We start from the raw sequence: 26,029 nt of genomic DNA on the forward strand, positions 1-26,029 counted from the left end.
AGTGTGGGAAGGGGGTTCTGGGAGGGCACCGTCTGGGCTCTGCTGGCAAATTGGCAGCCTTCAGTTCCCCAGGGCGGGCAGTGAGCCGGGCCCAGTGTGCAGGGGGCACCGGTCCCTGCAGAGGGGGTCCTTGAAGAGGCACAGCAGAGCAGGGTCTCCTTAACTCCATCTGAGCGGGTGCAGTCCTGTCACTGGAGGGGTCTTAAGTGTCCCTAAGGAGTCAGAAAGGCCATCTCTGTCACTGGAAGACACAGGCCCGTGACTGGAACAGAACTGAAGAGAGGACAGCCACCTGACGGGGACACTCGATTCCCACACACCTCCTGAGCACCCAGGTGTGCTACTGCTAGGGCTTGAGGGGACCAAGGGCATAAGGAACCACCCTCTAGGATCTGCCTTGTCCTTGGGGAAGAGCCACAGACAAAAACTGAATAACGGTTCTGTGGTTGATGAGAAAAGAAAATGGCCAAATGTGTTCTGGCTACATCATCTTCGGGGAGAGGGCATGGGGTAAATATTCCAAGGAGAAAACCTTGGATGTGGATCAGCAGGGGTGGGGAGGGCATTTCAGGAGGTCATAGCCACATTTGCAGAAGCAAATGACCCCCTTTGAAGTGGTGTCGTTTGCCGAAGCAGCAGGTTGTCTTTGAGGAGCCGGATGAAATGCTGTGGAGCCGGCTGAAAGGTGGGAGGCCAGAGGTGGAATCTGCCTTGGCTCCAGTTTAATGACAAAGTCTGAGAAGGCTGCATGCCACCTCCTCCACTTGTTAAGTCCTCAGCAACATTTATTACTCACTCTGCGGGCCTCCATTAAATACTGTTGACGAGCAGCCTTTCCCAAGAGCAAAACGTCTGCCCCACTTACTCTTCTCCCGAGACAGTAGGAGACGGCAAAGCAGGTGAGGCTCCTTTGAAACCTGTGCCTGGTGGATCTGCTCTCAAATCAGAGCCTGGTTTGTCCCCGGTGGACCCCGAGGGAGTCCATCCCACCCCATTGGGGCCTTTCTCTGGGGCTCACAGGGAGGGTGCTAAGTTGGAGGATGCATATGCTTCAGGTGCCCTGGCCTTGTCCCTGAGCCTCGTCCTCCAGCCCAAGACGTGGCTTGGATGGGGCACAGTCACTGTTAAAAGCAGTGTGGCCCAGTGTGGCCCGGCAGGGCAAACAAGCAAAGAGGCTCATCCATTCTTCTCAACAACACACCCATTGCCATTGATGCTGCCATTTAAATAAATGTTCTAAGTTGCAATTTCTGGAAACTTTGGAAAATGAATCAAAACCCCAGGCTACCTGAGATGCTGCAGTTACATGTTTTAATGGCTCCAAATTTTATATTTTGTCAAAATGAATTAGAATTTTGAGAGGCTTCAAAGTAGTTGTGAGAAACAGCTATCTCCTTAAGTACCCGTTTCCACGAGGCTGTCCTTGTGAATAACTCAGTGCACCTTGCAAATAATATAGCATGAAACCACTCCACCTTGCAGGAAGAAGCCAGTGGCAGCTTGTAGACCCCTGTCTTTGCCTGCAGGAGCTGGTGTTCCTCAACCTCAGAGGGAGCGTGGGGAGGCAGCACTACCCCTGGCTCAGAGCTGTTCAACTTCACACTGTAGCTTCGAATACATGCAGGACAACCTTTCTGTACACTGGGAAGTATTCAGGGTCATTACCTAGTGATTGAAGGTACCAGGACCTGGGTGCCCTGTGCAGCCAGCTAGTGCTGTTTCTGACTCCACTGAGCCCTACTCTGCCATGCTCTGTGCTCAGAGCTGAGATCCAGAGACAAAGGAAAGAGCCTCCTGCCCGCACGGGGCTTGCTCTCAGGTGGACAGGAAGCACGTGGGCAGGTGCCTTCTAGATTGTGGCATGTGATTCACTAAAGGGAAGTCAGAGACGAGCTGACCCAAGCCGTCTCAGCAGCCTCTGCGCTCTGAGCACAGTCACATCCTGAGCTCTATGGTGGCCACTGTAGACCAGCTAACCCAATTCCCAGCTTCCCTTTCTTGCTGCTTCCTGCTGAAGAGGCTGTGAGGCTAAACACATGCCTGTCTAGCCCCCGCTTGTGGCTAGAGAGGCCATGTGACCTAGTTCTAGCCAATAAGAAGAATCTACAGGTGGTTCTCAAAAGCACTTATGTTCGGATTAAGAGGGACAACTGTCTAGTACAACTCCTTGTTATGGTCTTGATATCAGGTGTCCCCCCAAAAGCTCATGTGTGAGCCAATGCAAGAAAGTTTAGAGGTGAAATGATTAGGTCACAAGAGTCTTAATCAGTGCATTAATCCCCTGATAGAGATTAACTAGGTGGTAGCTGTAAGCAGGGAGGGTGTGGCTGGAGGAGTTGGATCATTGGGGACATGCCCTTTGGGTTTCTGTTTTGTCCATGGTGAGAGGAACACTCTCTGCTTCCTGGTGCCATGTCCTGAGCTGCTTTTCTGCCATGATGTTCTGCCTCACCTTAGGCCCCAAGCTATGGAGTCAGCCATCTATGGACTGAGACCTCTGAAACTGTGAGCCCCCAAATAAACTTTTGTTCCTCTAAAGTTGTTCTTGTCAAGTATTTTGGTCACAGCAGCAGAAAAGCTGGCTGAAACACCTCGATCTGTGGCTTGCCTTGATTGAGGTCACAGTGGCTATAGCAGCAGGAGTGATCTTGTGACCAGGAGGAAGAAGCAAGAGAACTAACTGCAGGTCATTATTGAGACCATGATCCGATGCCATCAGCTGTCTACTTCCAGACTTATTATCACATGAGAAACAAATGGACCTCTCTTTGCTCAAGCCACTGAGGTTAGGCTTTGGGTTCTTCAAGCCAAATGCATCTCTGATACTAGCACCTAGCAGGTGGTCAATACTAGTGATTGAAGTCACAAATAATGTGATCATCTGCAGTGAGTCAAGAGATGGGGGTGTGCTGGGGTGTTCTGGTTGGGAGGAAAATAAAAGAGCATTCAAGGCAGCTTAAAGCAGGTGGCCATGAGGAGCTCACAAAGAAACCACGACAGGTAGTCCTTTGTTGCTGGTCTGTTAACAGCAAGCAAGCAGCAGTGGATACGAGCCTGGAAAAGTCCACCACGCACCCAGATTAAAACCTATTCCTTTCATTATAAAAGAGGATCTTGCAAAAACAGAAGGGAGATGAATAGAATAGAAGCAGGGGACCCAGAGAGGCATGGGCAGGGAAAGAACGGGGAGTGAAGCTGACCAAGTTCTGTGGGGTGCATGTGTGAATACATCACAGTGCATTCCAATTAACCCTAATTGCACCAAAAATAATAAATAAATAGAAGGATGACCAGTGGAGTAGAGGAAGGGGACCAGGGCATGGAGAGAGGAAGTGCTAGGGATTAAAATGGAATCAATTATGTTTGGGTTGCTTATGAATATGTCAAAATGAGCCCCACTGTTGACCATAATTCACTAGTAAATTCAAAATAAAAAAACAATTCCTTAGGTCAAGAGGATCCCAGTTCCCAGCCACCGAGAATTCTCCAGGTTTCCCCAGAACGGCATGCTTATAGCCAAAGTCCGGTGGCTGGAGGGATAAGAGAGGCCCGGATGCTTCCCATCTGCTGGCCACCGCGTCCTCTGTGGCTGCATGACAGATCACCCCAAAATAGGCAGCTTGGAACAGCACGCTTATTTGTTTATTTTGATTTATCATCTCAGCTTTTTTATTAGACTAGTATAATTATACATAATCGCTGGGTTCATTTTGACATATTCATGCATGCACAGAATTTGATTTACTCCATTTCAGTCCACGGCGCCCCCCCCCCCCGTCCCCCCCCTCCCCCTCACCGCCTTCCTCCCCCGTTCTCCCCCCTCCCCGGCTACTCTGCTGGTCTTCCTGCCACTCGCTTATTTATTTATTTTTGGCTGCTGCTTCACTCAAGTCCCTGTGGGTCTCCGGTCTTCTGGCTCAGGGTCTTACCGACCTGGAACCAGGTGTCCACAGGGCAGCAGTCTCACCTGAAAACTTGACCATCAAAGATCCACCTCCACACAGAGCCGCTGGTCATTTTGATTCCTCCTGGCTTAGGCCACCAGAGGTCTCCCTGGGTTTCTAGCCCCGTGGACCTCTTCATGGGGCATCTGGCACCTGGCAGCCAGGTCCCTCAGAGTGAGCTAGAGAGGTGAGTGCTGCAGTCCGGCTGGCTGCAGCAAAATAACCGGGGGGTGACGAATAACTTGTGCACGTTGATACAGCAGGAGTGGAAGCCGTTTATTGCAGGACAGGAGCAGTATTTATACATTCCACAGAGCTTATCTAATTAGCATAAACTGGATACATCAGTCAACCAATAAGAAATCTCCACACTTAATGGCTCGCTTTTGTTACTTCTCAAACCACTCCCTCTGGCGTTTTGCCAGGCACCATCCAGACTTGTTTATGAACTCTAACATTCCCCTGGCAAAATGCCAGGTGTTATTTTGACTTGTTTACAGACTCTAACAGGTGAGTACGAGGGAAGCCAGGACTTTGTGACCCTCCCTCAGGCAGGACGTCCCTATGCATTTGCCACTCTCTGTTCATTAGAAGGAAGTCACCAGACCCACCCAGGGTGGAGGGGAGGGGGCGACAAGTGAACACCAGGAGGTGGGGAGCATCAGGACCACCCTGAGCTGCTCACCACAGGTGCACTGGTTCTCCCTTGCCTTCCCCCGTCCCTTGTCAGGGGCAGAGTGATATTGTCCCCAGCTGTGTCAGCTTTTTCACAGCTGTGACTAATGGACCCGACCAGCACAACTGTAGAGGAGGGAGAGTTTATTTGACGGTTTATTTCACGGTTTCAGCGGTCTCAGTCCATAGACGGCCGGCTCCACTCCTCAGGGCTCCAGGTGAGGCTGAACGCTGTGGTGGGAGAGGTGGCAGAGGGAAGCGGCTCACATCACAGTGATCAGGAAGCAGAGAGACTCCACCTCCCAGATACAAATATATACCCAAAGCCATGTCCCAATTCCACCTCCCCCAGCCATACCCCACCACTTCAGTTACCATCCAGTTAATCCCTATCAGGGGATTAATTCCCTGACTGGGTTAAGACTCTTACAACCCAATCATTTCCTCCCCTAACCTTCTGGCATTATCTCACATGTGAGTTTTTGGGCGACACCTCACATCCAAACCATGACTCCATCTAACAGATGAAGAAACTGAGTTTCAGAGAGGGCTGTGCTCTGCCCAGGTCTCCCAGCCACTGAGTATCAGAGCAGGAGTGAGGCCAAGGCCTACTTCCCGGGGAGCCCTTCACTCCCCCCTCCAGCTCACAGGGTGCCCGAGAGGCAGGGCCCTGGGCCAGGCGGCTTCCTTCCTTCCTCTAACCTCACCCTGGTGCTAAGAGTAGGAGAACAGAGGGAGAGCTGGCTCTCTAGTGCTCTCGTCCCAGATGAAAGACAGTAGGTGAAATCAGAAGGTCTGTAGATTAGACAGTAGTCCTGCTGCCCTGAGCATTTCCTGATTTCAATCATTGTTCTGCAGTTATGTAAGAAAATGTCTTCCTCCTTAGAAAACATATGCTGAAGAACTTGAAGGTAAAGGGGTATTATTTCTACAAATGACCCTCAAGAATTTCAGGGAAAAGTTACTATAGATATTTACAGATTAGGGGTGTGTGTGTGTGTGTGTAAGTGTGAGTGTGTGAGTGTATGTAAGAATGAATGATCAAGCAAGTGTGGTAAAATGTTAACACTGGGGAACTTGGGCAAATTTCGTTACGTTTGAAATAATTTCAAAATAAAGTTTCTCGAAAGTGTCTGTCCACTATGAGACCTGCTGAGTTCCTTTTGGACTATCAGAGTTGACATTTGGGAGCCTTGTAGACTTCCTCTTGTCCTCAAGGTGACCCACAGCGCCCAGGAAGGGCATATGGGTGAAGGGCAGAGTGTGGGCTCTCAAGTCAGGCTGCCTGGGTTCCAGTTCTGGCCCGGCAGCTTCTAAGGTCATGTGAGTGACCACTCGGAGTTATGCAAAGGACTGGGCAGAAGATGTGCACCTTGACATAACACTTGCCCTAGTTCCTGGCCCATGTGAGCTGTCCCTAAATGCTACTGATCTGATTGCTTCTGCAGTCCTCCTACAAGCGATGGGTTAGAAACACTGGCCTGGACTTTTGTCTTGGTGCCAACTCCCTGATGTGAGTTTTTGTCTCCAGGAAAGCAGGGTGGCCACTGCAGTGGGTGCAGACACGCCTGACAAGATGAAGAGCCGAATCCCTGTGGTGCTCCTGGCCTGCGGCTCCTTCAACCCCATCACCCACATGCACCTGCGCTTATTCGAGGTGGCCAGAGACCATCTGCACCAAACAGGTTGGTGAGGGGGCCCTGAGTCCCACAGAACTGGTGGGTGGGTTAAGCCCCGGGGACTTTGCGGGTCGCTGTCGTCACCCTCAGTGGAAGTGCTCAGCGGATTCACTCACCACATAACTGTGGCGTGCATTCCCTCCATCACACGCAGAGGGCTGGCATCCCTTAGCCTGTGACACGTGTGCACGTCTTGTCCCCGGATGGGGTCGCTCTCCTATCTGCCTGCCTCACATTGTCCTTGATGCTAAAAAGACACCAGGCCCTTTATGGGACCTGTGCCTCTATCAGGGGCTTCTTCCCAGCGCTCCCAACACGCACCTCCACAGCCCGGTGAATAGGCAGCGTGCGCCTCTGAAGGCTCTTACCACTCTTCAGTGGGAAGGCAGAAGCTCCCTAATGAAGACTGTGACATTTTCTCCTTTTGAAGAATAGATCTTAGACTATCGCAAATTAACAATCTTGTCTGTAGGGTATTTTCAATACAGATGGCATGACATTGAAAGAAATATTTAATCAGCTGGAAATATATAATCTGGGAACGTTTCATCTCCTTGACTTTCCATTTCATTATTAAGGGAATAAAATGGCATTTAGAGTCTGCTTGATTATTTCTAAAGATTATGTCTTTTTTACATTGATATCAGATAGATATGAAAATATTTACATATTATGGATTTATGTAGGTTTATGTATATAAATGTTTTGTGTTATTGCTTTGTTCAAAAACTTTTCCCTTTAAGGGCATTGTTTTTATTCCAGAATCAATTCCTATTTACCTTTAATATATGAAAGAGTATTTGAGTAACATGTAAATCATTTCTTGAAAGAAATCATGTACAAGTATATATTGTAAAGAAAATAGCTTTGTTTACAAAAAAAAAAAAAACATTTTTATTATTGAAAAAGTGAAAGTGGATCTCTATTCTTAGTAAATAAATAGCTCAAATAAGGGAGTTTTAAAAAATCCAAGCAATACAATTGAAACTGGTCAGTGGACATTAGTAGGCAGTGTCCCAAAGAAGAATGTTTATACCAATAAGCTTGAGAACAGATGTGCTAAGTCACTAGTAATCAATGAAAACACAAATAAAACTATGGTCAATACCTCAAGGCACCATGAGGGCAGCTACCCTGGCTGCCTGGCCACCATAGAATTGCCACTGTCTGTCACTGGGCTGATAGTTGGTGCCTGTGGACATTGGTTGTGTCTGTCAATAGTTTTAGCCTATGGGACTGGCTCATATCAAAGACTGACAGGATTTGGTGCTAGCAGGACCGGGGGAAAACAGCCACACTCAGGCACTGCTAGTGATAGAATAAATAAGGAGACATTTTTGAAGGACAATTTGGTATTCTGTGACAAAAAGTTTAAATTTGTATCCACACATAATGAGGAGAAAAATCAATCAATGGAAACCTAACCAGCACTGACAAGGGAGGTCTCAGATGTTAGAATCAGCAAAGAGATCAAAACACTTATGTGCCATATGTTCACAAGTTAAGTTGAGACACGGACTGCATAAAAAGGACCCAAATCAAGCTTCTATAGGTGAAGAATATAATTTGTGAGAAGAAAAATACACTAGATAGGAGCAACGACAGATTAGACACTGTAGAAGAACAGATACGTGAACAAAAGGAGCTACCCAAAGGGGAATACAGAGAGAAAAAGAATTTTAATACAGAAAGAAAGTATATCAGTGATACATGAGGTAACTTCAAGCAGCTTTATACACTTGTCAGGAAACCCAAAAGGAAAAAAAGAGAGAGTGGAAAAAGATATTTGAAAAAATAATGAAGGAAAAATTTTTCCAGATTTGACAAAAACATCCCACAGATCCGAGTAGCTCATCAAACCCCAAGGACAGGAAACATAAAGAAGAGAACAGCAAAGCATGTGGAAATCAAATTTCTCAAAACCAGGAATAAGACAGAATCTTAAAAGTATTCACAAGAGGACAAACATAAGGATGACAGCAGATTTCTTGCTACTGAATTGACTAAAAAAAGAATTTAGTGAATTTACATCATTACAGAACTGAAAGAAAAACTATCCATCTAAAATTCTATATCCATTCTAAATCCAGCAAAAATGTCTTTCAAAAACAGAAAAAGATATTATTACATTTACAAAAGATGGAAGAACTCACCACCAGAAAACTTGCACTACAAAAGAAAAAAAAAATCTTCAGGCAAGAAGGAAAATAATACCAAATGGAAATATTGACCTATAAAGGGAATGCAGGACACAACACATGGGTTATCATATGGTATCATGTAAGATTTTTTTCTTATTTAAATTTCCTTAAAATGTAATTGACAATTTAAGCAAAAATTATAATATGCTGTGGGGTTTATAACATATATAGATGTAGAATATATATCAATCATAGTGAACAGGCTGGGGGCGTAGAATGGAAATGTACTATGTACATAAAGTGATATAATATTACTTAAAGGTAGGCTGATAAGTTCAAGATGTACATGTTAAACCCTAAAATAGCAAAGCAAGCAGAGTTAATAAGCATGCAAAGGAAATATTTGAATCAGAATATACTCAGTTTGCTCAAAATAAGAAGGGACAAAAGACACAGATGGAGCAAATAGAAAGCAAATAAGAGACTCAAACCTGACTGTATCAATAGTCACGTTAAATATAAATAGTCTAATGACTTCTAGTAAGTGGCAGATTGTCACATTGGATAAAATAAGCAAGACTCAGCTATACACAGCAGTCCTCCCTTACCCACAGGGCTATGCTCCCAGATGGCCGGTGGACACCTGGAACTGCAGATAGCAGCCAGCTCTATGTACTCTGCTTTCCCCCATACATACACGGCTGTGATGGAGTTTAATTTATAAATTAGGCATGGTAAGAGATGAATAACAAAGTGGGAAAGCCACAACCGTACTATAATAAATGTTATTTAAGAATCATGAATTATTTATTTCTGGAATTTTCCATTTAATATTGTCGGACCTCAGTTGACCTTGAATAACTGAAACTGTGGAATCTGAGACTGCAGGCAAGGAGGGAGTGTGTATAAGAATCACACTTTATGGGTTCAATCCCCAGTCCCGCAAAAAAAAAAAGAAGGAGGGGATGGGGAGAAGGAGAGCACTTTAAATATAAAAGCAGAGATAGGTTAAAAGGAAAAAAATAGAAACCTCCCCTGTGCTAACTCTAAGTAATAAAGAAAGCCGGAGTGGCTATAGTAATAACAGGGAAAGTAAATTTCAGGAAAAAATATTACCAAAAATAAGAAGTTCATTTTATGATTATAAACTTATGAACTTAAATTCAAAAATTCCAAATAAAATATTTTAAAACTAATCCAACAATGCAATGCATATAAAGGATAATATATCATCGCCAAGTAGGATTATCTCAAAGGTGCAAGGTTAGTTTAATGCTCAGAAGTTAGTCAATGTAGTTCAATATATTAACAAGCTAAAAAAGAAAAACCACATGATTATCTCAGTAGATACAGGAAAGACAGTTGTCAAATGGCAACATCAATCCATAACTTAAAAAAAAAAAAACTCACAGCAAAATAGCAATAGAAAACAACCTTCCTTTACCACCCCCAAAATCTACAACTAATATCTTACTACAAGCAAAAGACTAATACTTGATGTCCTAATATCAGGAACAAGATAAAAATGTGCATTCTTACTACTCTGTTCAACATAGTTTGGTGGTCCTAGCCAAAACAATAAGACAAGAAAAAGAAATAAAAGGCATCCATACTGGAATGGAAGAATGAAACTACTTACAGTTGACATAATCATCTATAGAGAAAATCTTAAGAAAATCTACCAAAAGGCCACTAGAACTTAGTAAGTAAGAGAAGGACACACATTTAATATATAAAAATCATTGGTACTTCTGTATGCTAACAACAAAGGATTATAGTTTGAAATAAAAATAATGCCATTTGCAATAATATAAAAAAGAAATACTTAGATGAGCCTGACAGAGGTATGCAAGATTGTACAATAAAAATGACATAATATTGTGAAAGAAATTGAAGACGTCCCAGTTCAAATGGAGAGAGACACTTTGTCCGTGGATTGGAAAACTCAACAATGATAAGATTTCATTTCTCTCCAGAATTACCTATAAATTCAACTTAATCTCAAAAGACATTTTTTCCACATTTTTTATCAGTGCATTATAGTTGTACATAAATGATAGGATTTGTTGTTACATGTTTATACACACACACACAATATAAAAATATAATTTGGCCAATGTGAATAGCTTTTTAGTAGAAGTAGATAAATTGATTCTAATATTGAAATAGAAATGGAAAGAACCCAGGATATTTAAAATAACTTTGAAAAGGACAGTGTTGAAGAATTCACATTATTTGATTTCAAGACTAATTTTAAAGCTACAGGGCATAAAGATAGTTAAATAGATAAAGGGACCAGAATATAAAGTACCAGTGCGAGGACTCCCACTTATGTAGACAGCTGATTTTTCACTCAGGTGTAAGGGCAACACAGTAGAAAAAGGACCATCTTTTCAATGGTGTAGGAACAACTGAATTTCCACACGTGAAAAAAAAATCCAATTCAGAGCTTACACTACACATAACTCTAAATGGATCATAAACCTTAATGTAAAACCTATAATTATAAAATTTCTAGGAGAAAGTCTTTATGACCCATAATGGAAAAAAAATGGTAAATTGGACTTCATCAAATTTAAGACAATTAACAGGATGAAAAGCTGAGATTTGATAAGGGACTGGTATCCAGAATATAAAAGGACCTCTCAATCTAGAAATGAAATATAACAAAACAAATAAAATAGCAAATATTCTAATAGACTCTTTACCAAAGAATAGATATGGAGGGCAGTCAGCCCAGGACAGGTTTTCAACAGCATGAGGGAATGAAAGATTAAGACCAAGATGCCAAGCCACTGCTCCCTAATGCCTGGGTGTGGTAAGGATGTGAGAGCTGCCATCCTCACACTGCCCATGGCACTGTAATTGGTGCCGGGCTGTGGAAAACAGCTTTTGCAGCATCTTACAAGTTAAATGTACATCTACTTAGTGATTCAGCCATTCCACCCCAAGATATTTAACCAAGAGAAATGAAGGAATATGTTCATGCAAAATCTTGTGAATGAATGTTCAGAACAGCTTTAACTATGAGCTCCCAACTAGAAACACTAGCGTGTGAATAGAGAAGCAGACTGTGGTTTATCTGTACAACAGAATAGTACTCGGTCATAAAAAAGAATGAACCCAACTTAGAGCTGAATATCAAGATAATCATGCCACGTGAGAGAAGTCAGACCAAAGAAAGTATACATGATAGGTGTTCCATTTATATGAAATTCAAGAAAATGCAAACTAATCTACAGGGATAGCAAACAGATTCAGAGTTGGGGTGAAGGGAAGCCAGCATAGGGAAGGTGAGTGGGAACCTCGGGGGTGTTGGGTAAGTTGGCTATCTGGATCTCGGTGTTGGTTTCCGGGTGTACAAGTATATCGAAATTTACCATTTGTGCAGTTTGTTGTATACATCAATTATGCATCAATGAAAATAGCAAACTTCAAAAAAAAAAAGAGACACAATGACTCTACAGGGTTGCTGTAGTTATATATAAAATGTAACTATTTAGAACAAATGACTCCATTCTTTTAACAAACAGCAAGAAAAAAAGGAGGAATTGGAAACTGTAAACAGAGACCTAAGAGACTCATAAATGAAATATTGCATGTATTAGTGAGCTTTTTTATCACTGTGACCAAAATACCTGACAAGAACAACTTGAAGGAGGAAAGGTTTATTTGGGGCTCTTGGTTTATTCAGGGCTCCAGGTCCATCCCCCTGCCTCGGTTACCACCCAGTCAGGGACTGATTAGGTCCTAGCTGTGACAATCCAGTCACCTCACCTCAGAACATTCCTGCTTTAATGCAGGAGCTCTGTGGGGACAGCTCATACCCAACCCATAACATTTCACGTGGCCCTTATTTGAATCCCATCCAAACAGATCAACTTTAAAATAATATCCTAGGAAATGTAGGTAAATTTAAGCCCACTTGGATCTTATATGGCATTCAAGAACTATTGTTTAAAACTATTGTTTAAAAAAAAATTATTGTTTACTTTTTAAGGTCAATAATGGTATTGCTGTTATGTTAAAATAAAGTGTGACTTTATTTCTCGGGGCACAGTATGCCCCGTGGTGCAGCATCCCTGTGTATCTTACAGTAGTGCCCAGGATGCTGTTGAAGCTACCTTCAGCTGGGGACATATGTGGCTTCTACTGGGTCTATAGAATGTAAGAGCCTGTTTGTTGTAAACCCCTGTCTGATGGTATATAAGACTCCACATATCTGTGTTCACCATTTATGAACATCTCGACTCCTGGCCACTCGGTGGCTTTTCCTGCCTGGCTTGGCTTATCCCAAGGTCCCCTGGCTCCATGCTCCATGGTGCTGTCCTTGTGAGGTTCCTTGGGGTGGTGCCAGTACCCCTTGCTGCACAGACGGCTCCATCTGCTCTGTCCTGGAGACTTTAGATCCCCTAGGTTGAGCCTGCTGGTTCTCCCCTTTAGTGACATGAAGAGCCTCATTGTGACCCAGGGAGGTTTCAGAGAGTCCTCCTGATCATGAAAGGTCATGGGACCACAGAATCCATAGAAAATTCATCATATGGATCCTTGATACCTGATGTCTGTCACTTAGGCTATTAACGGACAGACCTTGGTCAGGTACGACCCCCGCCGCCCCCTTGCCTGTATTTTGAGTGCCCCTTTCTATCAGAAACACGTGGTCATTTCTCAAGTCCAGAACGGAGTCCCTTTGAATGCTGCCCATTGGGTGTCACCTTGCCACGATCCACAGGTACCTACTGCATCCTCCCCAGACCAGGCACCGAGGCTGGAAATAGAGTGGATCAACCACAGCCCTTGCCCCGGAGCGCACAGCACAGGGCACAGAGACGGTGGTAGCAATGACTGTGGCGCTGGGCACAAAGGAGGGACGTCTGTCTCCCACGTGGCATCTGGGGAAGGCTCCTTGGAGGAGGTGACACAGTGCTTGAAGAAGGTAGAAGACTTAGTTAAGGGAACAGTTTCGAGGTCACTCTGGGGAGAGGAAGCAGAATGGGGAGAGTCTGGAGGGCGTCCAGCAGGTGGAGATGGGGCTGGGGACAAGGGACTTTCTGGCCACGTGAGGGGTGTGCTGTGAACTCCCCTTCTCTGCACGGTCAGGGTCGACCCCGGCTGCTCAGGGCCCCTGTGGCAGCCACGGCCTCCCACAGCCAGCAGAGGAGCCCTGACTGACCAGTGGCCTCTGCAGGGCCGATTCTGGCCCAGAGCCTTTACCCCGCATGGACCCAGCTCAAGGACCCTGACTTCCTTTTATTCATGAAGGACACGATCCTCCCTTCTGTTAGAGTGTTCACTGCAACAACTCCCAGTTTTAATTCTACATCACATGCACATGCATTGAATTAAATGAAGCTCAGGCCATCTGCTTTGTGCCTTTAAGGAGAACTCAGTGACCTCTTCCTCCTTGACTGACATCTCAGTCTCTTTTTGCTCTGAACCCTTTGCTGCAAGCAGCCCTTGGAGCTGCAGACGCCCTTCCTTCCTGTCTCCGTCTCTCCTGAAACCAACCCTCGAAAACGGCTAGAAGCCCTCCCCCTGCCACCTCAGAACATTCTCCTGTCTCCAGTCCCGTGACCGCGCGCACCCCCTCGTCGCAGGAAGGCACGCCTTGGTTCTCATTGTTGATTGTCCATGACCAAAGTCGTAACGAGCTCAATGAATGAAACATGGCACCAGCTGTTTGTCATGCTCCTTCACTTGGAAGAATGTTCCAGAAAAAGACACAAACTGGTACAAAGGAATGGCCCCCGTGTTTTCTGAACTTTGCAGTATGGCCCTCTCATCTTAGATGCGTCCTTGCCCTGGATGGCAGCTCCCTGGGCCCTCACAGGAGATTCTCAGAGGCTCAGAGGAATCCGTGTCATGGGCATCAGCAGCTTTTAAAAGTTCTTTTGGGGTCTTTATGCTTGTTTGACTGATCTTTGTCAGAAACGATTCAGCCCATAGCTTCAGACATACCCAGAGTGTTCACGGAATACACTGGGAAAGTCTAGCCCACACCTCTCTCAGGGTGTTGGATGTATTCCCAGCTGTAAGTGGTTGTTTTCCAACATGCATTCACGAACTTTCTAATGGAAGCAGAATTTAATTTAAACCCTGTTTTATGTTATTTAGATGGTTCGTTATACCCGATCAATATAACCTGGCCATTGGCCTATATTTCAACAACAGTCCACTTGTATTCCTTTTCTAAAATCAAATTTTGTCAGTTTAATTAATACTCCTTCAACAAATGGTTAGCACCTATTCATTTCACGTATTTAACATACATTTTCACCACCCTTTCCATTCACCAGTGAATATTCTAAGTGTGTTTCATGAACTGGTTTTAAACTTTACAACAAGCATATGAGGCAGATACTGTTACTCAGTTTTGCAGATGAGGAAGTTGAGGCCAAGGCTCAGAGAGATCAAGTAACTTGGCTGGGATCACACAGCCAGGAAGTGATAGGACCAGTGTCTCCCATTGTGTATGCCATAACCATCAGGCTACCCTGCCTCGGTTCATTCATCAGATCTCTTCTTAAGCATGGAGATGTGCTGGGTGCTTTGCTGGATGCAAGGACACATGGGAGCAGAAGGTGGCCCAGTGTTCCTGGAAAACAGACACTAATCAAATCCCACAGAGGTAAAAATTATTAAGGTGACATGCATCACAAAGGGGACATTCCTAATGCTATCCATGTGAACAGAGTAAATCAGTATTTGATGTAGGCTGAGTCTAAGGAAGGCATTTCTGAGAACATTAAGGACTGAGCTAGAGAATGAGGCACTTCTTAAGTTAAACATGAGGTTGGCTGGGGTCAGGGGATGCAGTTGGCCGGGGTCAGAGGATGCAGGGAGGGAACAGTCTTGGCACAGAAAATTGCATGTGCAAAGGCCCTGTGGCAGAAGAGAGCAGGGCCACCAAAGAATGCATGGGTCGTGATGATCAGAAAACATGGAGCAAAGAGAAATGCTGCAATAGATGCGGCGGGAGAGGAAGAGAGGCACACCCCGTGAGAGCCCTGTAGGCACTTGTAAGGACCCTGTTTTTATTCACACAGAGATCATTCACATCTTGCTCTCTCTGTTGCACAGGCAAGCACAACACTGGGCAGGGGATGAAGGGAAGCCAGCTAGGAGGCAGTTGAAACAATATTTTTAACAGGAATGAAGAGAGGGAAGATAATTAGAAGATAAGATTCATCTGGTAATGGAGTGAATCTGAGGGAGACAGTAGCCCCCCCGCCCCGCCCCCACCGCTAGAGTCCAGGAGAAGAGCCAGATTTGGAAGACAGGATGGAGAGATTGCAAGAGACCTGAGGTAGCAATGAAGTTATGCAGGAATGTACAGAGAACTGGGGGGGTGGGGGCGCAGGGACAAGCAGTTGGCTGCCTGCGAAGGAGGAAGAACTTGCAGAGAAGCCAGAGAACCTCAGAGACCAGTTTCTATCATAGAAAAGTTAGAGAGCCCCAGCATCAGGTGCTAGAGGTTAGAGTTCAAATTAGGAGAAGATGGAAAAGCAGGACTCTGGGGTTCAGCAGCCTGGGTTGCTGGTGGAGTCTGGGAGGAGGTTCGTTGCAGCAATGGTAGTGACACCAGGCTTAGTGTCCACTTAGGAACCGGGAGACAGTCCTTCCGGGAGTGACCAGGACCTGGATAAAGTGAGGTCCAGTGTACAAGAGCAAAAAGAGATGGTTTGTCATCAACAGCAAAGAGAACAGGGGGAGCAGGCGTGCCCTCTTCAAGGCCAGGAAAAGGCACCCCTGACCTCCCAAGAGAAACTAGAGACACGGATTTCCGTATTTGGAAGGTTGTTGATGGCCGCATCGCTTGCAATGGCCAAACATGCAAAGCAAAATATTCTATGGTAAACATTATTAAACTTATTACATATTTAAATGTAAGAAGTAGGTTTCTTTTCCCAGACAGAGAGGTTAGCAATTCTGAAATTATTTTCTGTGTATCCTAGGATTGAGCAGTAAGTAAATATTTTGTGGATCTTGGAAATCGGGTTGTTGGAGAAGGGAAATACAAATGTGGACAGAGGAAAGAGACATGCCCTGCTGTGTGGGACTGGAACTGTAGTATCAGTGTGAAGTCATGGAGAGGTCGGATAGAAAAGGCAGCTGGCTGGGTGGATGGGTAGATGGTAGAGACAGACTAGATAGATGGATGGATAGAGAGAGAGAGAGAGATAAATAGATAGATAATGGGCTGGGTGTGTATACAGACACACATACATCTATATCTTAGCCTGGTCTCCTGAGAGATAATTATACCCCAGTAGCAGTTATATAAATTGGCATCCTAATTTGGATTTCAAAATACTATCACATAAAAGGGCTCCTTAGAAAACTAGTTGATGCTGGATGTGGGGAGAGAGCGTAGAAGACAAACTTGGAGTATCTCGTGGTCCTAGAAACTGGGTAAGCCCTTGAAGCTTGGGCACCTGTCAGAGGACACAGAGGCCAGCCTGCAGGTCTCCCCCAGCCACGGCCGGGACAGTTTGAGCATGAAAATAATGAAGTAAATATGCAGGACTCACTGAATTAAATTTCAAAAAGAGTCTAGCCGATTTTAACAATCAAATGAATAAACAAATGGGGGAGAAGGAGAGCGCTCCTCAGGTAGAACTTTATCGCTAAAGGGACACAGGGCTAGAAAATCACCACTTGAAAACCATCTGACTTACACCAGAATCACTAGTGGGTCCTAAAGTTAGGTGACGTGGGATGACAAGATATGTACCTGGCTGCAAAATAACTCCTAGTAATAGACATACTGATTCCAAGGGGAGTCATTATTTACTGACTTCACACTGGAGAAGTGTGGCTGACACAATCCTAACCAAATGGTCAAAGCTAACACTACAGCCTGGGACAGAGGGACAACACACACGTCCTGATGTGACCCACTGGGAAGGGCTCGCTGTCCCATCTCTGCCATTCCCAGAGGGGCATACTTTGTTTCTAAAGACAGGGACATTCTACAGAATGATTGGCCTATACAAATGTCACTGCCACGATACACAAAATAGCTATTCCAGAGGAAAGAAGAGCTACGCGGTGTGACAGCTAAGTGCAGCCCATGCATTGATTGGTTGATTGATTGATGATTGATTGCTATAATGGGGGAATATTGGAACAATTGACAAAAATATAAATTAGATCTGTTAGGTCAGATAATAGTGTTGTGTCAGTATTAATCTCCTGATTTTGATTATTTTATTAAAATTATGTCAAAGAAAGATTTTGTTCAAAGGAAACATACTTAAGTATTTAGGAATAAAGGGACATCGCACCTGCAATGTACTCAGCTGGGTCAGAAAGGTGTGTGGAGTTAGGGGAGCAGAGAGAGGGAGAAGGATAAAGCCATCATGGTGAAACATTTCCATTCAGGGAATCCCAGTGAAATACCCATATGAAAATTATTTTACTATTCTTGCAACTCCTCCTAAAGTTTTATCAAAATAAAAAGTCAAAAGAAAAAAATCCTAAAATATCAAATATAGGCTCGTTAAAAGATTTTTTAAAAATTTACAGTGTATGGACCACAGAACATGCACCTTCCCTGGCAGATTCAGGTTGCACTTGCTAGGTCCGCAGCCTCTGTGGTGAGAGGATGGGAGCCCCAGCTCGGGTGGATGGACCGGCCTGGGCTCCTGCCCCTTGCTTCTGGAGGGGAGGTGGGCAGGACAGTGGTGGGTGTTAGGAAGAGGTATTTGGCAGCAGGGAGAGGAGGCTTCTCTGGTCCTCCAAGGTGAGTGTCACCATTCTCAGCTGAGAGTGAGGCCTTCTGAGAAGCTCTGGGACTTGAGGGGGGAAGATATTGGTTATATTGTGGGTGGCCCTATGTACAGGACCCCTCAAGCACTACCAGACGATGTGGCTGGTCCATCTGAGGTCAGAGCTGCGAGCCCCGGGGTGGCTTTTCCCAGCAGCTCTTGGCTTCTCCAGGGAAGCCCCAGAGAAACAGGAAATCTGCGTCCAACCACGGGGGGCAGTGTGCTACCTGAGAGTGGTGGAGGTGAGGAGGGACGTGGCTTTAGGGACTGCTTTGAGGATCCTTGAAAGGACTCACCTCGGGATCTCAGGTGGACCAGAAGTAAAGTGCTGGAGGGAGCAGATGGGCTGGGAGGGTCATGAGTGGGTGGGCGCCCTCAGGGGGGTGGATACGTGGTTTTATCCAAAGTGGCAGAATATGTGACTGGGAGGAGCCAGAGTGTGTTCAGGGCCTGGGGACAGATTCTCGACTCTGGGGCAGTCCTAGGACTTGCAAGGTCCAATGCAGGCAGGAACTTCAAGATACAGCGGAGGAACTGTGAGAGGCCAGAAGGCAGGAACTGAGGCCTTCGGTGGGTGGTCCATGTGGGCTTGGAAATCGCCCCAGGCCGTGGCCAGGTGAGGGGTGAAGAGGAACATCACGTGTCAGATTTCAAAGCCAGAGTGTGGCCATATTTTTAAGGTTGGTAGATGATGCCCTCGTCAAGAAGGAGAAGATGCAGGGAGGGGGCCTTCCTTGTGGAAGAGCCCAGGCGTAGGTGACAGCCAGGGCGGAGGAGGGCAGAACCTTCTGAAAACGAAGGAGCAGAGATGAGGACCCTGCCCTGTGTGCAGGCCTGAGTACAGATGCATCTTACAAAGAGGAGGCACCTCTATTCCCCAAGAAGGTCGGATTCAAATGGAACCAGGTGGCACGTTGGACCAGGAAGGAACACCTGAGGCCCAGGGACAATGGCCATGCACAAGAGAACGTGACGTGGGCTGGAGGGAGTGAAGGAGGCTGTGTGCAAGCGCAGCTCAGCTGTCAGGAGTACCGTCCCCACCTTGACACGCAGGGCAATGGAGGCATAGGGAATTGTCACTTAGCAGCTAACCTGGGGGCGCTGGGAACTGAACTCAAGTTTGGTCCAAAAGCCACTGTCCCCTGCTGCACAGCAGACTTTGTGAGTCCTCCTGAAGGTACAAGTCCCACCACAGAGCTGGGGAGGGCCAAGAGTTCAGGGGGACCAACAGGAAGTACAAAAGGGGCCAGAACTTGACCTTGGAGTCTGCAATGTCAGACAAGGAGAAGGGACTTCAGGTAAAGGGGACACACTGAAAGTCTTTAACCAAGTGAGCCATCAGGTGCCCACTAGGTAAAACCTAGACCATGGGAGGAGCCTTGGCACAGGATCTTCAGCCTCTGGAAAAGCAGCTGCTGGAATCTCACACAACCTGGATCTAGATAGCCTTGACCCTGACCCAGTGCTTGGCCCCGCTGATCCTGAGTGTTCCGGCACTCTCCACCAGAGGGGAGAGTCACCTTTGGGGGGCAGTCATGCAGCGGTGGACAACTCCACCTGCCTGCAATGTGACCTTGTGTGCATTCCCACCCCTCTGCCAAGGTCATCTTGGGAGACCTTGGCAAATGCCTGGATGAGGCTTTGCAACCACAGCTGGTACTGGCCTGCTCATCTGCAAACTACCGAGGAAGGAAGTGACCCATTCTTGCTCTGAGCAGTCATCACTATTCCTAAGTGCTTAGAGACAGTCAGTTTCAGATTCTTTTCCTGGATTTTGCTCTGGGTCAAATTCAGAGTTCCAAACTAAGGTCTCCAGAATTTATTCTCCAAGCTTTTCAATGATGGATGCAACAGATCCCTCCAGAAGGAAAAGCCCCGATTCTCCAGTCTTGTGGAGCAGACCTGGGCACACATCTGCAGTCAGTCAGATCTCTGTCCTGACCTAGGAGGCCATGGCTATGTCACACAGCCTGCCTCACACAGACCCCACCCAGACCTGGCTTGCTGCCCAGCTGCGCTCAGCTCTGACTTGGTTGCTCCTGGGTCCTATTTCTGTTCTCCCTTGCATATCAAAATAAAATAATGCAGAACGGTGGTGAACTTCAGAGGGGACACTGCTCCCCTCCCTATGACCACGGCATCACAGAAGGAACCCACTGGCATTGCAGTGGACCTTGATGCCAAACCAACTTACCAGCTGCATGACCTTGAGCAGTTGACTCTGCCCCTCCAGCACAGGAATAACCTCTTCTAACCTTACAGGGTTGTTTATTTTAAGGCTTAAAAGAGACGATGTACATAAAGTGTCCAGACCATGTGATAGATCCAGTGTGTGCTAGGTCTCTTCTCTTGTGTCCTGAGTAAGCCCAAACCCAGGGCTGATTTAAAGCCATGACCAGACAGGTTAACAGAATATTCTCATATCTATGCATAGAAGGGAGAAAAACCACAAAACAGTTTCTCCTGTTTTCTTTTATCCCTTCCTTGATACTTTATGATGTTATTTCCTAACGATCCTGCCCCACATGCTTGTGGCATCCCAGATTAAATTGCATCGTAAAGATAACAACCCAGTCCAGAGACTTGCCCTTTTTTTTGTTCCTCCCCTTTGGACAACCTTGAGGAGGGGAAACATATTTTATGGCTCCCAGTTTTTTTTTTTCTCTCAGTGACTTGCATTTTAAATTAAAGCATATTTATTGTAATAACATTCACACCAGCAATTTTCTGTGTTAAATAAAAACGTCTGATGGGTGTCCGGTATGATACACAGCACTTCCACTCCCCTTGTGATTTTAATTTTGATTCTCTATTACACAGTGCATATGGAGAGAATTAAATGCATCATGATAAGGTGGTGCAGTACAATCTGAGATAAGGGGGGGAAATTAAGCTATAATAATTCCATTTAAGGCAGCGACAGCCCCAGTTCTGGGTCTGCTGGGCTTCAGGAGATACCAGGAGAGCGTGAGTAAATATTATATAAGCTCAGCATGTTGCTTTAATCTTGGGCTCACACAGACGCTTATTAATCAAATAGAGTGATTTTAATATATATTCATGGACAGTGCTCCAGCTTGACCTGAAAAAAAAAAAAACTATTCATTTTCCCATTTCTAATTTAAAAGATTTTTCTGGAGAAGATAGGCTTAAGAATGCTGAATTACTCCAGCAATTGTTTTGAACCGAGACAAGTTTTTGCCTATCATGGGAAGCTTCAAGGATTTGAGGTTACAGTGTTACATTCCAAATTCTTTCGAACAGTGGTGCTTTTTGGACCTTATAACAAACCGGTATTTTCTCTGTCTTTGCATTTCTACTTTGAGATGTGGCTTAACTGAGGCAGACTTTGAAAGGGTCTGTGGGGGGGGGGGCAGTTGCTATGGTATTCTAGCTCCAGACCCAGCTGCACCAGGGTAGGGTTGGAACACTGGATAGGTGTATGTGCTTCACAGCGAGGTCCTCAGATACCTCACAAGGCCCATCCCTTTGGGCTTCACTGGCATTATTCCTTAAAAATAGTTGGTGAGGATGTGGTGAAAAAGGTACACTCATACATTGCTGGTGGGACAGCAAATTGGGGCAACCAATATGGAAAGCAATATGGAGATTCCTCAGAAAATTGGGAATGGGACCACCATTTGACCCAGCTATCCCACTCCTTGGTTTATACCCAAAGGACTTAAAATCAGCATACTACAGGGACACAGCCACATCAATGTTTAGAGCAGCTCAATTCACAATAGCTAGACTATGGAACCAACCTAGGTGTCCCTCAATAGATGAATGGATATAGAAAATGTGGTATATATACTCAATGGAATATTACTCAGCTTTAAAGAAGAATGAAATTATGGCATTTGCCAGTAAATGGTTGGAGTTGGAGAATATCATGCTAAGCAAAATAAACCAATTCCACAAAATCAAAGGTCGGATGCTTTCTCTAATATGCAGATGCTAATTCACAGTAAGGGGGGGCACTAGGGAAGAATAGCGTTACATTAGATTAGGTAGAGAAAAGTGATGGGGCGGGGGAAAGGGGAGAGGATGTGGGGATAGGAATGAAACAGACATTATTACTGTATGCATATATGTGACTACATGACCAATGTGATTCTGCAACATGTACACTCAGAAAAAATAAGAAATTATGTCCCATCTATGTATAATATATCAGGGTGCATAAATCCATCCTACTGTCATGTATAACTAATTAAAACAAATAAAAATTTAATAAAATTTTTAAAAAGGGTTGTTGCTGACCACACATCCAAGAAGAGATTAGAATCTGGAATATATAAAGAACTCTCAAAAGTTAATAATAAAAACACAATCAGTCCAACTAGGAAATGGATGTAAGACATGACATTTTATGGAAGAGGATATATGGATAATAAATAAGCACATGAAAGATATTTAACACTATTAATCATTAGAGAAATACAACTTAAAAGCCACAGAAATATATTACTACACACCTACCAAAGTGGCTAAAATAAAAACATAGCAATAATACCAAATGCTGGAAAAGATGCTCAGAAACTGGATCACTGGTAAGTGACAGTAAGAATCTAAAAAGGCTCAACTACTCTGGGAAGAAGTTGGGCAGCTTCTTATAAGACTAGACCTGCAACCACCATGATCCGGCAATTGCATCCCAGTTACTCATCCTAGAGAAATGAAAACTTAGGTTCACACAAAAACCAGTATGTTTTTTACAGTTTGTTTTTAATGTTTGTTACAGTTTCTTTCATAATAGCAAAAACCCAGAAACCACCCAAATGTCCTTCAAGGGATGAATATATCCATACTCTAGACTATTCCTCTGCAATAAAAGGAAATGAGCTATTCATGCAGCAATGTGGATAAATCTCTAGGGAACCATGCTGAATCAAAAATGCCCATCCTAAAAGGTGATATGTGATATGATTCCACTTAGCATACATTCTTGAAACAATAAAATTATATAATTCAAGAACAGACTTGTGGTCGCTGGGGTTAGGGATGGGCCTTGGGAGATGGGAGGGAAGAGAAATAGACAGAAAAGAGTAGCTCAACTTCCTGTGGGGGTGGAGTGTTCGTGTCTTGACCAGTGGGTGCATGAAGACCACAGATGTGATAAATTTCATAAAACTAATACACTCAGGTTAGTGCATATAAAACTGTGACATCTAGCCGGGTGTGGTGGCGCACCCCTGTAATCCCAGCAGCTTGGGAGGCTGAGGCAGGAGGATTTCAAGTTCAAAGCCAGCCTCAGCAACAGTGAGGCACTAAGCACGTCAGTGAGACCCTGTCTCTAAATAAAATACAAAATAGGGCCGGGGATGTAGCTCTGTGATTGAGTGCCCCTGAGTTCAATCCCTGGTACCAAAACAAACGAAGTATGGCATCTAATAAGATCAGTGGATTTTATCAATCTCAAAGTACAAAGTACAATGTTGCAAGAAGTTCCCAGTGAGAGTAACTAGGTAAAGCATTCATGGGATATTCTGTATTACTTTCCACAACTGCCCATCAATCCACAGTTACCAAAACATTAACAAATTGGCACATGACTGTATTAGAGTAAGGATGAAGTGAGGAGGGACACTCCCCTCCACGGGGTCTCTTCCATGCTGTGTCCTCCAAACAGCCCTGTGAGATAAATCCTCCACGGGGTCTCCTCTTCCATGCTGTGTCCTCCAAACAGCCCTGTGCATAAATGTTAATGTTCCCGTTTTACAGGAATAAGGACACCTGAGGTCTGGACAGGTGACATGTTCTGCAAGTGTTTGGCAAAGCCCGAGTCCCAGAGAGCACAGAGCCAGGGCTGTCATCTGCCACAGGCTGCTCATCTCCTGGGCAGACTGTGCTCTCTGTTGCCTTCGGCTGCTGCTGCTGCTGCTGCACCAACCAGTCAGGCCAAACTCTCAGGTCCCCAAGGAGACAGCTCCAGGGTTGAGATGCCAGGGCTGGTAACCATCTCTGTCTTGCAAATGGGAAGCGACGACCAGCGCTTGGCTCCTCCGCTAAGCAGACCATAAAGAAACCTCGTGCAAAGAGCATTCAAAAAGATCCAGTCGGATCAGACATTCTGTGAAGTGGAATTCCCAACAGCACAAAGGGCGTTAATTAAAACGAATTGAATAGATGTGTCTGTATAAATATTCCTAAAGATGAGGTTGTCAAGACAGAGTCAGACCTTGGGGAAATTTATGAGTTACTGATAATTATAGGGAAAATAAATTTAAAAGGACAAAATCATTTAAGGATAGATTCTATAAACTAATGAGATTGGCGGCTCGCAGTGGTATATGGGAAGTGTAGAGAATGGGGGATGGGAAAGGAGCAGAAGATGGGGTGAGCAGAGGGACCCTTCCCGGGTGTGCCTCTTTCTACAGTACTGTCTCTCAGAACAGGGAACCCCAAGCCAGGAAAACACTACACGTACAATTAAAGCCTCCTGGGATTCAATAGGAACCCAAGCAGATGTGAGGGAAGCTGGCTGTATTGTGAAGGAATGCATCAGCACACTGAAGGCAGTAGGAAGGGAGGGAGCTGACCCCAGGAACAAGAGCACATGAAAACAGGTCCTGCAGGGCTCAGAACCTCAGAAATGGACACGTCAGTGCAGTTGTCCAGCTAGCCCTGGTTTTCCACAGGGGTGTGGGTGAATATTTTTGCAACCACCTCAGGTAAATACTAGGATCAAGCAAGTAATTATCATGGATGATAGAGCCCAGTTTCTTACTGTCGAAGAAAGTGATTACAAATTTCAAAGGACAGAAAACTAGAACGCAATCTTTGGTGTTGAATTGGAGTTGGAGGTTTTAGCACCAACACATGGTTTTTACTGTATGTACAGATGGATCATTCTAGAAAAAAAACAGAGAGGTGTGTGGACATATTGCTAGGATAGATAAGTAGGTAGGCATGGATGCAGGTATCGTGGATATAAAATTATACACACAGGTATTGTTGTAGGGACAGACGAGGCAAGGCACCGAAGACAGCCGGAAACAGTTTTATTTGGCTGCAGCCAGGTTCAGAGGGCACAGCTTTTGCTGTAATCAATCAATCCCCTGAACCCCGAGTTCAGGGAGTTTCAGAACTTTATACCCAGCATGTAAGGGGAGGGGCTCAGAAGTTCACAGTCTGCAGAAGTTCACATAAAGAAGCTTTTTCTTTCACTGTTTGGGGCAAGTTAACTCTTCAAGGACAACATCTGAGAAGGGGAGAGCTTCATCTCCCCTTTCTTTCCTCCCCCTACCAGCTGTTACCATGGGCCCGTTTGTAACTTATCTTAAAAATGTAGACATATCTGTGAAGCCCTAGCTCAAGGCCAGAGGCCTGTTTGCACATTTCTTCAAAGTACTATACTGGATACATTTGTGAAAAACTAGTAAGGGGGTGTCCAGCACCCGGAGTACTGGTATCTTCTTGGCCAGTGGCCAAGTAAACAGGGTGACACGAAAATAGGATGTTTATCTACATTGGACTCTTTTGCTGACAGTCCTAAAATCAGCCATGGTGAAGCGGGCTTTTCTGTGGAGAAAGGGGGTGCCACTTCAGTATATAATTTCCAAGCTCTCTCTTCTAAGAAGGTTTAGAAACCACGACAACCAGAGGCAATGGGTACAACCAACCCCCTTGGCTTCTAAATGCCATTCTTCAATAGCAGAAACCAGAGTCCCTGGAAGAAATGGTTGACCCAATGGCTGGACAGGGACATTACAGGATAACCCTGAACATCCCATGGTTCCAGAAAGCAAGGAGATGCTGAATAGATAACAGGGGACAGAGAGAAGGCAACTTAAAGGCGCTTCCACTGGACAAATCTG

General features: G+C 45.1%; 1 protein-coding gene across 5 annotated transcripts in view; it reads left to right on the forward strand.

Annotated features, from left to right (window-relative positions):
* The window catches only part of Nmnat3 (nicotinamide nucleotide adenylyltransferase 3), a 141,920-nt gene that overhangs the window by 46,794 nt on the left and 69,097 nt on the right, over positions 1–26,029 (forward strand). For 2 of the 5 annotated variants that reach the window (XM_058574953.1, XM_046431528.2), the window contains exons 1-2: positions 5,374–5,530; positions 6,151–6,304. In XM_058574953.1, coding sequence (XP_058430936.1) covers positions 5,513–5,530; positions 6,151–6,304 — 172 coding nt within the window. In that variant the 5' untranslated portion in view covers positions 5,374–5,512. Of the gene's footprint in view, positions 1–5,370; positions 5,531–6,150; positions 6,305–26,029 lie in introns of those variants that run through there. The other 3 variants (XM_058574955.1, XM_046431529.2, XM_046431531.2) reach the window with 3 other exon arrangements.

The sequence above is a fragment of the Marmota monax genome, unplaced genomic scaffold (assembly GCF_021218885.2).
Source record: "Marmota monax isolate L192 unplaced genomic scaffold, Marmota_monax_Labrador192_F-V1.1 WCK01_AAM20220418_F8-fsc00022, whole genome shotgun sequence".
Taxonomy (NCBI): Eukaryota; Metazoa; Chordata; class Mammalia; order Rodentia; family Sciuridae; genus Marmota; species Marmota monax.